The following is a 15505-nucleotide window of genomic DNA, read 5'->3' as shown; positions in this document are numbered from 1 at the left end:
GGAGTAATTCAGTTTTAATTTTGTAAATCTTTCCTGTTATCCTTCATAAAACCTCAGTCTCTAATTGTAATTTTTCTAAGCTTTGATCACATTTTATTAGAGAATCTACTCAACAACAGAGATGTACCCCAAGCACCTAGAAGAGAGTCTGGTACATGGTAGGTGCTAGATTTGTATGTTTTGAAAGAATAGGCAGATTCAAATGAGAATTCTGACTCCCTGATTGTCTTTTTACCCTGAAGCATTGTTAACCCATATGAAAGACATGATTAAGAGCCAATTCATTACAAGATTCTAACCCAGGCGTCCCCAAACCCTGGGCCACGGACTGGTAATGGTCCGCAGCCTGTTAGGAACCAGGCCGCACAGCAGGAGGTGAGCGGCGGGCAAGCAAGTGAAGCTTCATCTGCTGCCCCCCATCGCTCCCCATTGCTCACATTACTGCCTGAACCATGCCCCACACCCCCTCCCTCTGGTCCATGGAAAAACTGTCTTCCACAAAACCGGTTCCTGTGCCAAAAAGGTTGGGGACCGCTGTTCTAGCCCATTGTAGTACCACCTGGAAAAGCAGCTCCCTCCAGGTTGTAGACTGAAAGACAGTCTCAATTCTGAGTCAGACAGGTGGCATTACAATCAACTAAAGCAAGCTCTGCCACTGTATTTCTAGCATTTGAATTATCCCTGCCCCGTAAAACAGTGGAGTGCTATTCTTTCTAGGACCTCCTAGATAGGGGGATATTTTCATAAGAAGTGGAGCATGATTCAAAGATAGGGAGTATGAAAAGTCTGAACTAACATAAAAAGAGCTATCTGAAGTCAGGCTTTAAAAATTTTGACCTTCAAAATTTTTTTTTTTTTGCATTCTGAACTAATGATGATTTGGTGAACAGAACACAGCTAACTAGACAGCAAACTACAACACCAACCCTGCTAGATTCACATAGAGACAGAGGAGGTGGCCTCCTCCAATTTATCTCCTCACAATATCTTCATTATTAAGCTGCCCTCATCCTGAGAATCCCTTACACAGATCATTCGTAAGATGTGATGGTTCCCAGTCCTTCCTGCATATCAGAAACCAGATAAAAAAGATGATCCCAGCGCTTCACTCCAGACCAACCCAATCACACTCATAGTTTTTAAAACTTCTGTGGATGAGTTGATGGACAAGAAAGGTAAGAACAACTAATGTCTTTAGGAAACCACTATAAGCATGAGAGTCAGTCACCCAAAGGGTAATCCATCAGGCCATGTCTTTCCTCACCGATTCATTCATTTAGCAAACATTTATTGTGCATCTACCGTGTGATAGCAGAGAGAGAAAATGCAAAGAAATAGTAACACTAGCAACTTTCCCCTTATTAAACACTCTCACCACATGAGTATACAACCAGGTTGGCCTCCTAAGTGTGCAACCAGTGTAGCTGCATAGGGCCCTGGGTGTGGAAGAGCCCCGTGCTGTCACCATCTTGAAATTCTTGATAATTTTGGAACAAAGGCCTCTGCATTTTCATTTTGCTCTAGTATAGAGCTTCAAAGGCTCTATACTAGCCTGGCTTGGGATATTGAAGCTCAAATATGGCCAACCCCAGTGGGACATGCTGCCCACTTTCTTCATCTCCCCTCCATCGACAGTGTCATCAGTACAAATAAGTGAATCTTTGTTGATAACGGGGGTTATCAATGCATCTTCCTTGTGCTAAAATCCATCAGCTATTTCCTGCAATGGGTGACTTCTCACTGCCTACTCCCCTCCTCCCTGGCTTGCCACCATCTTTTCCATTCCCCATCCCAAATGCTGCTATCTTACGGTAACAGCCAAGACAGGGTAGCAAAGATGTCACAGCAGTATATGGAAAGGGTACTCATACTCAAGTGTCAGGAAATGCCTTCTGGGCAAGTTGAGATGTTGCCAGCCTAATTTAAGGTCGACTCAGACCCCCAGATTCCCTATACTATATTAGGTTGAAAGCTATAAGAGGCTTCGAGAAGACTAGGTCATAGTCATAATACTTCAGAGGAGGAAACAAGTACATATCTCTGGGGCCTCCAGGAGAAAACTGTACGTGAAGAGGGTTAGCAGGAGACAGGGTACGGAGGCTGAGTTAAATCATATCTCCGCAGTCCCTGAATGTTTGCAGACTCTTTCCTTTGGGACAAAGGGAAACATAAGGAGTGACATGATCAGGGTTGTATTTTAGAAAGTTTACTGTTGTAATAGTATTTAAGGTAATGTGAAGGGGGATAAGCAAAAAGGCATGAAGAAGACATTTAAGGCTCATACAGTCCTTCAAAAATGAGGAAACAGGATTAATAATAATGCAAGATAATATTTAATGAACACTTACTCTGTGCAAGACACTGTACCTGGATTATGTCACTCAACCCTATCAAAACCCTTTAAGATAGTTGCTTTCTATTATCCCCACGCTATTGAGGAAAAAGGGGAGGTAAAGGGACTTTAAGTAACTTGTCCATGGTTACACAGCCAGTGGCAGCAAAGGTATTATTTATTTAACTCCAGATTCAATTATTTTAAACTCCGATAAAAATCCTAACAAGATGTCTTTAAAAAAAATTTCTACAATCCGTACAAAAAATTTTAAATGTAATGTTAAAGAATGCTCTTTTAAAAAAGAACCAGAAGGGCAATATTTTAGCAGCCTTGAGAACCCATTATAAAGCAACACCATTTAAAACCTTTTGTTCCTGACACAAAAACAGGAACACAGATCAATAGAACAGATTGGAAAATCCAGAAACAGACTAAAGTGTTTTAAAAAGTGTAACACATGATAACGCAAGCTTCCCATAATAAAAAGTGTTAGGAAGAATTATTAAATAAATCAAATTGGAATAACTGGATAATAATTTGGGGAACTGATCAGGTTAGATACATATTTTACACTGTACACAAAAATAGCCTCCACATGAATTGAGTTAAATACAAAAAAAAAATTTGAATGACAGAAAAACCAGCAGGAGATGGAATAGAATATTTATCAGATTTTGTGAAAGAACAATAACTTCAGCTTTGAAGCAGTGGAATAAATCATGAAGGAAAGGACTGACAGATCTGAATACATAAAAAATTTAAAACTTCTGTACAATGAAAAAACAGCAAGACTAAAATAAAAAGGACATTATACTAAGGACATTATTTGCATTCCATCTGACAAAAAGGGCTTTAAAACTCAAACTGTATATATCCTCATTCAAATTTATAAGGAAACCATAAGACCTCAAAATACAAACATGTAAGATAAGAAAAAACAACGGATACACAGAGAAGCACCATCAGTAAAGAAAAAAATAGAAAATGGTTCAAACCACCAACAATTAATACAATAAAAGCAAAACAAACTTAAGATAGTATTTTTCCCTTTCTAAATAACATTTCCCCCCAAGCAGGCAACACCCAGTGTTGCCGCAGTTAGACGGAAGGCTGTGTACTGGTTGCTTACAGATGGAATGCAACCTTCTTAAAAATCAGTATCCCAATACACAGCCAAAGTCAGGCTCCAAACCACAATGATTTCTATAATCAGCAATTATATACCGAGCACTTTATCTTCTGGAAATAATAAAAGCAAAAGTGGACTGGGGATGGAGATGGCCATTCGTTACCGCTCACAAAGGGGAAATGTTGGAAACAACCTGAACACCTCAAATTATGGGAATGGTTTTATAAACTATGACACAGACTATTATTCAGGGTGAGATACTTTAAGCTATTATTTTCATAAGTTTAGTCCAAAGGGATGGAGAAAGAGAGGGATGTATCTTGAGGGGGCAACAGTATTAAGAGAAAAATCATAAAATTATTTCCTTTAAGGTTGTCAGAGCCTGGATGTGCTTATCATTGGAGGGGAGCAATATATTAGAGAAAAAAGAAGGAAAATGTGAGAAGGAGTGAGAGAGAGAAGTAAGGAGAAGAGAGGGTGGGAGGGCAGAGAAGGAGAGGGAAGTGCGTGGTAAGCTTGCAGGTGGGATGAAGTCCAGACAGCAGACGCAAAGGTAAGCACAGAAGAGTTTGCTGTGGAAACGAGGAGTGAAGATGAAGAAAGAGCAACAAGAAACATGTTTGAAGTGAAGACACACAGGTCAATTTTATCCTTTGAGAATTCCTCACTCAGGTGTGCTGCTCTTGGTTTGGCAGAATCCAGAAGCCCTGACCCCAGTGATGCTGTAATTCTGTAACATTTTATAACCGCATTTATTCAGTCAGCATTTAGTGTCACTTCCCAGCAAGGAAAGGAAAAATGAGCAAAAGTGCCACCAGGGGGCAGGTTTGGTACTGGCAAAGGGACTTCAAAGACAACATGCAAAAATATATATATATTTTTTTTCTTTCAGCACAGGATCCATTCTTTGTTTTGCAACAATAAATATTGCATCAAGTCCAGAGCAATTCCTTAATGGATATGAATTTCGCTCAGGTGTGCAAGAAATGTCACACTACTTTATATCCTTTAAATAAAATTAAATCCAACCTCAAGCCGCTATCCTACTAGGTCAGGTTAAAAGTCAATTTCAGTCATTATTATGGCTCCCACAGCCTCATTGGGTCCTGCAGGGGTTCTTGGGGGTCTCAGCCAGGGATAACGTTTAGGTCATTGGTTCAATATGTGAAATGCTTATGGTCTGAACCAACAAGATCCCTTGATAGGCTGTGACTTGTTAGGAATGGGCAGACATTCCATCACCTGGAACACACACACACACACAAACACACACGCACGCACGCACACACACACACACACACAACCTCTTTAGGGCACTCAGAGAAGGGAAGCTGGGATTCATCCTTATCTTTAGAGCTCTTGTCTCCAGCACACCCCTTTCTGCTCCTCTCTCCTGTGCCTGCCTCTCCACCTCCAGACTCCTCGCCTTCCTCTATGGGTTTCATCTCTGGCCAGCTGAGGCTTTCAGAAAATCTAGGAAGACAGATGTCTTCAAGGCTACAGAAGCCTCAAGAGAAGCATGGAGCCCAGAGGCCAGGTCCAGTGCTCAGGACAGGGAAAGGAGAAAACACAAGAACATCAAAAGAACAGCAAACACCCGTATTTCCTAATTGTATTGCCACATTGACCACAAGACCACAGTTCTTAAAACCCCGTTTACAAGTCTGACAGCATGCAACAGTGAGTTTTCTTTTTCTGGTAGATGACACAGAACTCGGACATCTCTCAAAGTTGATGGCGGGCCGGGACTGGCCATCAGATTAGCTGCCCTGGGGGAACAAAGTCAAATACAGGGCACACCCTCATCTCAAGGAGCTTCTTGTGACACATAAAGAGAAACAGGTGATAGGGCACTAATGGATTTAGGTAAGAGTTGCAAACTAAAAGCCTGAAGGCCAGAACTCGCCAACCTTAGTAATTTTTCACTTGCCAACATTTAAAACATTAAAAGCAAAGGACGGTTTACATAGGTTTCTATAAATCTAGCATCTCTTTAAAAATAAGAAGACCTGGCAACCCAGACCTGCATTTCCACATGGCAGCCATCATTAGGAGCTGAGTAGAGGCTGCTCCCTTTAGCTGGGGCCACTGCTTTCCAGTTGTCCACAGTCCCCACCACTCCCTATCGTGTTATGCCCCGTCTACTTCCCTCATGTATGCTACTGGCCTAGCTTCTATAGGTTTTGAGTCTGTAACTCCTGACTGAGTGAACTAAATAAAATTATACTCAGGGTACAGTGGTAAGTGTTCCATGAAACTAATTAAGCTTCTGCATTTCTTCAATTCACACTCTGATAGATCTGGAAATTCAGAATTATTTCAGATGGGCCTGAAGATTTGAGCAGAGACTGAAGAAACTGTTGTATTTAAGTGATTAACTTGGTTCATATGCAAATGTTACAGACAAGGCCAGCCATACTCCTGGCATCAAGTAGACTCGTTGCTTGTGTGCTAAAGAGTAAACCCAAGGCACAAAAAGATACCTGTGAAATGCAGCTTTAGCTATGTTCTTTGGCCTCATTTCCCATTACTGCTATCTTGAGTGCCCCATGGAGTGTGCGCTGGTGTGAGTGAGCTACAGGAGGCCACACCCATGGACATTCCTCTCAGACCCAGTCCTGTCCTGACCTCAGGTCCAGGACAGTTCAGCCCCAGCCTGCAGAGACACCCAGCTTCATTTTGCTCAATTTTAACTTTCAATAGATCATTCCAAGTTTAGAACTTCTTGCACAGTCAATAAACTTAGGGGAGAAAAATAAAGGAAAGAAAAAATAATTCTTTGTTGAGGACATCTGGACTTGTCTGGCTTTCCTGGGGATTCAAGTAACTATCCATGGAAATTCCTCTCTATGTGTCTGAAAATAATGTTTAAAAGGCTAAAAAGCAACATATGAAATAAATAAATTAACAACACCAATTTGGCAAGTGTATTCTATGTGTTGAAAGGTTTTGTTGAATACAAAGGAAAACTCATGTGAACTTCCCCATGGTACACGCATATCCAACAAGGATGCTGTTGGAATCTTTTACTGCTTGAAATTTTATTGATCCAATGGAGTAGAGCTATTTAGAAAGACCAGGAGTAAACAGCCGGGGAAGAGACATGGGCATAAAAGCTATAAGACAGAGTATCCCATGTCCTTCAACAGAAGGGACACCCAGCTTCCCCAGCTGATTTCTGAAGAAGGCCATACACACAGGACTTATCTAAGTAGCTCCTTGACCCTTAATGACACAGAAGAAACTGATTACAACTAGTAGAACATCTGACAGATTATAGAAAATAACATCTCTCCCTGAGAGAATAGTTAAAAGAACAGCATTTTATCTCAGGTCTTAATAATTTGGAGAAAGAGAATATAGTATCTGCAAGAAATAGTACATTAAGTATTCAGTACATTAAGCATTTTCAAAATCGACATCCCAGCCATCCTCAGAAGGAGAGAGTCTCAAGTCACACTCAGAAATATTTTATTTTAAGATACTTCTATATTACATTCTCCTTAAATATAATTTTTTAAAAGTAGAGCTTTAAAATGAGGGATATCCACTAGCAAACAGGATTTTTGAAGATGTTATAATTTCTATATCACGGGTTAAAAAAGAAACTCATCTTTGAAAATTAAAAAAACAAAACGAAACACTGTCACACCTTTAAAGAAACAGGTTTTTTTTTCACAGTCCAAAAACAAGTGCTTGATAAGCAAATGTCACAGATGATGAGGGAAAGAAAATCAGAATCAAAGTCCTCAAAATACACAAAAGACCTCAAAATGTGTATGGACTCATATGCACTCATGTGAACACACATGCACACACATATACACACACACAGCGGAAACAAGTGAAGCACAACCAGGGGCACTGAGCGGCCCTCCCTGATGCAAACCCAGAAAGTGGGCATCCTTGAAAGCACACAACCCTACCCAGTCTACGCTGTCTCATCTTCAAGTGCTGTTCATCAGAAACCCGCCAGGGAGAACACTAGATTCTCTCCAAAGATATCTAGAATACCATACCAAGTTATATCACCAAATAAGCAATACAACAAACCCATCTAGTAGTTTCTAAAAGATTTATTCTTTGCCTACTGTCGAGGAGAAATGAGCCTATTATAAATGTCTAACATTAGTCACAAATCTGCAGGTCAGTGAATGAAAAAAAAGTTGAAATGACCATGCTTAAGTACAAAAAGACACCTTGGTAATTACTTTTAAGAATGTAAATTATGTTGGTGGAATGCAGGACTGTTTATGAAATGTCGACAAGAGAGGAAATCTTCTGCATCAGAACATTGAGTAATGATGAAATAAAACAAACTGATGAAATTTTCAATTACATTCTCTGGGTCTTATGCTTTCAGCTTTATCTTTGCCCCCTCTCCCCAACTCCCTCGCCCTCCATACCTGATCACCAAGTGAGAAGAAACAAACATACATAATCCTATTTGGGGCAGTCACCTTAGCGAGTGAAGTCTACCTCGACCACGGAGCAGGCAGCTTTCAGGAAGCCCTGAGAAGCCTGCTGAAGCTCTCACTGTGGACCCCAGGGGCAACGTCTCTGAACTTGAAATCAGTGCAGATAGTGTAGGTGTTTCAGTAAGGAGATAAGGAGAGAGAAAAAGAGAAGTAGGAAGGGAAGACAAATTATATACTATGTCTGTGAGCAAGTCATGAGAGAAAATAGTTTGCAAACTAATTGATTTGACTATGGTATAATCATGGTCTCCAAACAAGACAATCCCTTTGGTATAAGAAGAAAAGATTAGAGCATCTCTGAATAATTAAATATTTAAAATCCATCCTTAAAAAATCTTATTTTGTGCAATTTTTAAAATGTACATACTATATTTAAAAATGAATACATGTAGATAATTTAAAACAATAAACAAATATTGGGGTAAATACTCAATTAAAAATTTTTTTTAACTATTAGGAGATTGTGGTCAAAACCTGGATAACCTTTGCCTGGATAAACACTCAAGGAACTCTAAGGCTTCGTTGGGTCAATTATTCTATACTTTGGTTTATTATTATTATTATTGTTGCTGCTGTTATTATTATTTTCACAAAAGCAATATATATTAATTGTAGAAAATTAAGAAATTGCAGAGGAATACAAAAGAAAGGAAAAATCATCTGTAACTCTATTTCTAAAATAGTTTGGTGCCCCTTATCTAATCACATATACAATATTGTATATGTATATAAATCTCTATGTATATACAATATAGTGACTGTTCTATAACTTATTTTTTCAATTAATAATAAATTATGAATATGTTATTTTGGAAGAAAATTTTAATTGTCTATACACTACAAATTTGCATATAAATTATGTACCACATTTTAACCAATTCCCTATAGTTGAATATTTAAGTTTTTAAAATTTTCTTGCTTTTTTAATTCCTGAGGAACAGACATGGAGGCCTTTGGATGCCACGCAGAATGAACTAGATTTTATACTGTGGACCAGTCATTCTCATTACACCTCCAGGGAATATCTTCAAAATTTGGGCAGATGTTTTTGGTTTTCATGATGTTTGGGGGTTGCTTCTTGTGTTTAGAAGGTGGGGAACAGGGATGCCAGCTGCCTTGCACCACGGAGAGCAGTCCTGAGCCAGGAAGAGCTGCCCCACGTCCTGTACAACTTTGAAATGTCCTGCTGGAAATGCAGGAGGCCAGGAGCCTGATTACAATTATCCAAGCCCAGAACTTAACTCTGGTTTACATGCAAATGCAAACTATTCTGTGCCCATTTTAAATAAACATTAAGTTTTCTACTACCACGTAAATCAAGGGGAAAATGTTTTCTTCAATGCTTTACCAAGAATTGTGAACCGTTTTTGAAAATTATGTCACTAACATCACCCCATTCCTATTATTGGCATCAGCAACATCACCTGCTTCTAAGAGTCTGCGTTTGAAGATGGCTCACATTCACAGTGATTCTAAGAGGATGTGTGAGCATCTTATCACTTCCTTGTGTCTTCTAATGTTGTCATGCCAAACGTTTATGTAATAAATACATATCTTTATTATAAAGATAATTTTTCCTTCATATGACATGTAAGGGCTTCTATTGCCTTTTACAAAATTCCATGTAGGTAGGTCCTATTTTCTATTGGTTCCACCTTAGGAGAATAAAGAGAACATTTAACAGCATTTATTATAAACAGTGGTCATTGGTTGATCGGGTTGAAAGCTGCGAGTGTAAAGAGTGTAAAGCATTCGGAGGCTTCCAGCAGGAAAATGACAAGATAAAACAGGGCTCCAGGTATGACTGTGTGGAGAGGAAGGAAAAGAAACAGGAGGCAGAGACCAGAAAAGAAGCGAGTACAACCTGGGCAGAGAACTAATGAAGACCTAGAATGCCGCAATGCCTGAAAAAAACCAAAAAGAAGAACGTTCATGGAGGACATTTTAAAAAGAGGAGTTGCTGGAACTCGGTGGTTGAACACAGTGTCAGAGAGGGGCTGTCACAGCATCAGTAGAGAGCAGAGTGACTGTGTTCTCAAAAACAGTCTCACATGTGTGTGCACACGCACACACGCGTGCACAGACACACACACACACACTCCCAAACTCCAGGTTCTTTATGAAATAATCCCGCTCCCCTCCTGCTGCAAAAGGGAAGACTTATCACACCACTGATTCTGAAATCTGATAGCTCCGCCTGACATGAGTCTGAATTGGAGGGGCGAAGCCTTATTCGGTTTATTCATTTGTTTGTGATTCTCCAACCAAGATAAACCCTGAAACAAATTTCAAGTGTGCTTTAAGTACACTCCAGGTTATAAATCATATACTTGCATTCTCATACTACAGTAAGTATGCAACCACATAGATCAACAACAGAGATATATGCCTCCCTTCCTTGTCAAATTCACGCACACACACCCATGCCAAGAGAGAGGATATTCGGTTTATTTATTTGTTTGTGATTCTCCAACCAAGATAAATCCTGAAACAAATTTCAAGCGTGCTTTAAGTACACTCCAGGTTTTAAATCATATACTTGCATTCTCATACTACAGTAAGCATGAAACCACATAGATCAACAACAGAGATATATGCCTCCCTTCCTTGTCAAATTCACGCACACACACCCATGCCAAGAGAGGGGATAAAAGGAAACTAAGACAGAACTAATGATGATTCATCTGCAGCATACATGTTTAGGATTCAGAAGCAACCAGAACAATTAAAATAATATGATATTAGACTGGGCAAGGGCCCCATGGTTCTAAATGGCAGAAAAGTATTTCCAAAATGAAGGGATGGAGAATCATGTATGTCAATCATGAGAGAACCGATGCTGGAGAATACTGCGGAGAGAAGAGACTGTCCTGATTCATATTTGATCTCCAGTTAAGATTAAAAGTGTATTATATGCTGCTTTATCCGATTTTAGCTTATATACCCATCCTCAATTTCAAATTTTCTGAGACCAGATAATGTAAATATTTCTTTAAACAATGGAAGAGTGAGTCCATAGTATCCCCAAACATAAAGAGACTATTTACTTATCCTGATCCGTGTCCATGCAACAGTATTGAGTCCATAAAACACGAATATCATCTTCTCGGTTGCTTTTCTTAACAATCAGAAAGTGAGAAGGATGGCAGCCATATCCTTCTCAACAACACCAAACAATGCCTGATGCATTCCATCAAAGTGCAAAATGTCCCTGGAAGCATCACCATTAAATTCTCACAGTGTTTCTTTTTGAGTCACTTACCATCTGGAATGTATTCTTTAGCACTTTCTCATTTACATTGTGTGACAAAAAGACAAACCAGATCCAAGGACCATGCTAACTGCCTGAAATGGTCAATGGAGGGCTTGTCTAGGCAAAGGCACAGGTAACTCTGTCCATCTCTCCCCATCTCTGCCTGACCTCAGGTTTAACAAGAGGTAAGATATTTATATACTGAGTATGTATTGTGCTACCTTGCAGGAGGCTAAATGAGCCACGAAGAAACAGAAAGTGGCCTGAGGCTAAAGAAGATGCTGCAGGTGAGGATCCAGGTGGCTATGTCTTAAAGGCCATGGTCTTCCCACCTCTACCTAACTAGGCACAAATTCCAAGCACCTTGTCATGGAAGATGAGGCCTCCATGTGCTCCCGTGCCTGCTGCTCTTGTCCTACTCCTAGCACTGCCCCCTGCCCCACTGTGGTCTTTGATCACACCCTCCCCTCTTAGCCTCTGGACCATAATGTTGTGATTCTTCCTGGAACCCACTTCTTCACAGCTGTCACCAACTCACACCTACTTATTGTCCAAGACTCCAATCTAGTGTCACACTTTGGGGTAGATATTCTTTCTCTCTGCCTTTACAGGGTTTCTCTACACCTAGGCACCTACTAGTTACCTGGTGATGATCTCTTTACTCATTTGTCTCCTAGAATACGAGCTTCCCAGGGCAGGGACCAAGTCTCTTTGATGTTTATATCTCCAGTGCCCAGCATAGTGAGCGCTGAATGTCTGTCCCTTGCATGACTGGCACATTTTTCCTTTTCTTCTAGAGGGCAAGGAGAAGGGCCATCACCTATCAAAGCTGTTAAAACTGTCATTGATTTCCACACTGAGGGTAAGGAGGGGTTTGCAAGTCACATTTAGTTCAATGATCAGTTGAAATTCATTGCTGACATTTCTTTTCTTTTTTATCACATAAGCCCCTTGGTGGAAAGAACAGAAAGTCTCACACTCACAAAGGGTACCAGATTTAGACTTTAACATTATCTGCTAGTGAAGTGATGCAAGCAGTCACAAACATGCACCAGCAGAGTTGAAGGAAGAAGCCAGTCATCATACGACATTAACCATTACCAGATCACGTGCTCTGAAGTGCACTGTGAATTAGAACTTCTGATAAATTCTACCACTCTCTTGCAAACAGCACAATTATTTTGAATATGTGTGTCAAGTATGTTGATTTGTTTTAACAAATGCTCACAACTGTTTGGCAAGTCATTAACTTTTAATATTCTAAGAACAACCTCTCTAGATCCTCAAGAAGTTCTTGCAAGTACCAAATTATTTATAGGATCAATAGACAATGGGCATTGAATCTATTTCATCCAAAGGAAAAAATGCAATATGCTTATCACTCACCAAATGAAGTTTTGCCCAGAATTCAGGTCCTTCCTCCATCTCTCTGAGGCTCGGTGGAATGTACCAAAAGCAAACATTGGCATATTCAGGCTGAAGATGAAGAAAGTTTGGAAGTTTTTAATTAATCTTAGAATGCAATTCAACTCTTAGCTAGTTTCTTTGAGTCATCATGTGTGTCTTACGTCGATAACATCAGAATCTGATAGATTAGAGATCCGTTCAGCCTTACTTTTGATAACAACTTATTGAGAAATTTTCTTCTCAGTTGGGTGCAGCCAGAGAGTGCTCTCCCCTCTGGGTAAGGAATGTGCACAAGATCAAAAATAAACATAATGAAGTTTGAAGCTAACTCAACCCAGCTCTAACTAACCATTAGTTAGCATCTGATACACATATACCTAGAGATACCCTGGTTCATCCCTCTTCAACCTTAATCCTTAAGTTATATCTCACACCACCATATCCTTCCAATAATTTCTTCTCTACTTAAGGTGGCCAAAGTTGTCTTCTATTACCTGCTACACTTGACAAATGCAAAATCCCCAATTACCTGTGAGTCGGTAACATATGATATACTTGGGCTCCACTTAACCAGCCCTGCTGTGACCCTGGCCAATACAGTATCAGAAGGAAATAAAAGGCCATCAGTTCGACTACTGGCTCTCAAGTATCAGTATCAGGAAGGGTGTGAGTCTGCTAGACGGCTTGCTCAAAATGAAGACTCTCAGCACCTGGGATCAGAACACCCAGAGCTGAATAAGTCTGTCATAGAAACGGCTGAAGAACTGGGTCATGCTGGGTCATGCCCACCCACTCAGCACCTTCCTCATCTGATTTTTCGTGCTGACAGTTTTTGAAATGACTTCCATTTTCCCACCACAAACACAGTTTGTAGGTAATAACCGGTGTTATAATAGTTCTCAATAACCAAGTTATGCTCCATTGTCAGTATAAAGTTTCAAAGTATTTCAGAGAGAGGAAACAGCTATCACCTCACATCTTAAAATCAAAACTGGTACTATAAAGAGTTTTGATTTTAGTGGATTTTAAATTACAACTGATAGCCCAGAAATATTCCAGCTCAACAAGGAAAGCTCTTGATCTGATCATCCCTTCACCTTTGAAGTTTGTAACAGGCTTATTGAATTTGACTGAAAAAAAAAAAAAAAGGAGCTACAGAAAGAACAAACAAACAGAAGAGGAACCAAGATGGTGGACTAGAAGGATGTGCTCTCACTCCCTCTTGTGAGAACACCAGAATCACAACTAGCTGCTGGACAATCATCGACAGGAAGACACTGGAACTCACCAAAAATATACCCCACATCCAAAGACAAAGAAGAAGCCACAGTGAGACGGTAGGAGGGGTGCAATCACAGTAAAATCAAATCCCATAACTGCTGGGTGGGTGACTCACAGACTGGAGAACACTTATACCACAGAAGTCCACCCACTGGAGTGAAGGTTCTGAGCCCCACGTCAGGCTTCCCAACCTGGCGGTCCGGCAACAAGAGGAGGAATTCCTAGAGAATCAGACTTTGAAGCCTAGGGGGATTTGATTGCAGGCCTTCGACAGGACTGGGGGAAACAGAGACTCCACTCTTGGAGGACACACACAAAGTAGTGTGCTCATCGGGACCCAGGGGAAGGAGCAGTGACCCCAGGGGAGACTGAACCAGACCTACCTGCTAGTGTTGGAGGGTCTCCTGCAGAGGCGGGGGATGGCTGTGGCTCACCATGGGGACAAGGACACTGGCAGCAGAAGTCCTGGGAAGTACTCCTTGGCATGAGCCCTCCCAGGGTCTGTCATTAGCCCCACCAAAGAGCCCAGGTAGGCTCCACTGTTGGGTTGCCTCGGGCCAAACAACCAACAGGGAGGGAACCCAGCCTCACCCATCAGCAGTCAAGCAGATTAAAGTTTTACTGAGCTCTGCCCACTGGAGCAACACCCAGCTCTACCCATCACCAGTCCCCCTTGGAAAAAGAATGGAGGCAAAGATTGAGAAGATGCAAGAAATGTTTAAGAAAAACTTAGAAGAATTAAAGAACAAACAGACCACCAGAGGGCAGACAGCAGAAGCAAGAAGAACTACAATCCTGCAGCCAAAAACCACAAAACAGAAACACACAAAACACAATACACTAGAAGGAATCAACAGCAGAATAACTGAGGCAGAAGAACAGATAAGTGACCTGGAAGACAGAATGGTGGAATTCACTGCAGTGGACAGAATAAACAAAAAAGAATGAAAAGAAAGGAAGACAGCCTAAGAGGCCTCTGGGACAACATTAAACGCAACAACATTCGCATTATAGGGGTCCCAGAGGAGAAGAGAGAGAGAAAGGACCCGAGAAAATATTTGGAGAGATTATAATCGAAAACTTCCCTAACATAGGAAAGGAAATAGCCACCCAAGTCCAGGAAGTGCAGCGAGTCCCATACAGGAGAAACTCAAGGAGAAACACGCTGAGACACACAGTAATCATATTAGCAAAAATTAAAGACAAAGAAAAATTATTGAAAGCAGCAAGGGAAAAACAACAAATAATATACAAGGGAACTCGCATAAGGTTAACAGCTGATTTCTCAGCAAAAACTCTACAAGCCAGAAGGGAGTGGCATGATAAACTTAAAGTGATGAAAGGGAGGAACCTACAACGAAGATTACTCTACCCATCAAGGATCTCATTCAGATTCGATGGAGAAATCAAAATCTTTATAGATGAGCAAAAGCTAAGAGAAACCAGCACCACCAAACCAGCTCTACAACAAATGCTAAAGGAACTCCTCTAAGTGGGAAACACAAGAGAAGAAAAGGACCTACAAAAACAAACCCAAAACAATTAAGAAAATGGTCATAGGAACATACATATCGATAATTACCTTAAACGTGAATGGATTAAATGCTCCAACCAAAAGACAC

General features: G+C 40.5%; 1 protein-coding gene across 4 annotated transcripts in view; it reads right to left on the bottom strand.

Annotated features, from left to right (window-relative positions):
- The window catches only part of GADL1 (glutamate decarboxylase like 1), a 203070-nt gene that overhangs the window by 75191 nt on the left and 112374 nt on the right, over positions 1 to 15505 (bottom strand). For all 4 annotated transcript variants that reach the window (XR_003677018.1, XM_007118799.4, XM_028479734.1 and 1 more), the window contains exon 14: positions 12582 to 12671. Coding sequence is in view for 3 of the 4 variants with exons in the window: in XM_007118799.4 (XP_007118861.2) it covers positions 12582 to 12671 (90 nt within the window). In the remaining variant the exon portion in view is untranslated. The remainder of the gene's footprint in view (positions 1 to 12581; positions 12672 to 15505) is intronic.

Source organism: Physeter macrocephalus, chromosome 18 (assembly GCF_002837175.3).
Source record: "Physeter macrocephalus isolate SW-GA chromosome 18, ASM283717v5, whole genome shotgun sequence".
In the NCBI taxonomy this organism is placed as follows: domain Eukaryota; kingdom Metazoa; phylum Chordata; class Mammalia; order Artiodactyla; family Physeteridae; genus Physeter; species Physeter macrocephalus.
Note: the sequence above shows the minus strand (reverse complement) of the source record. Positions and strands in the feature narration are given on the sequence as shown.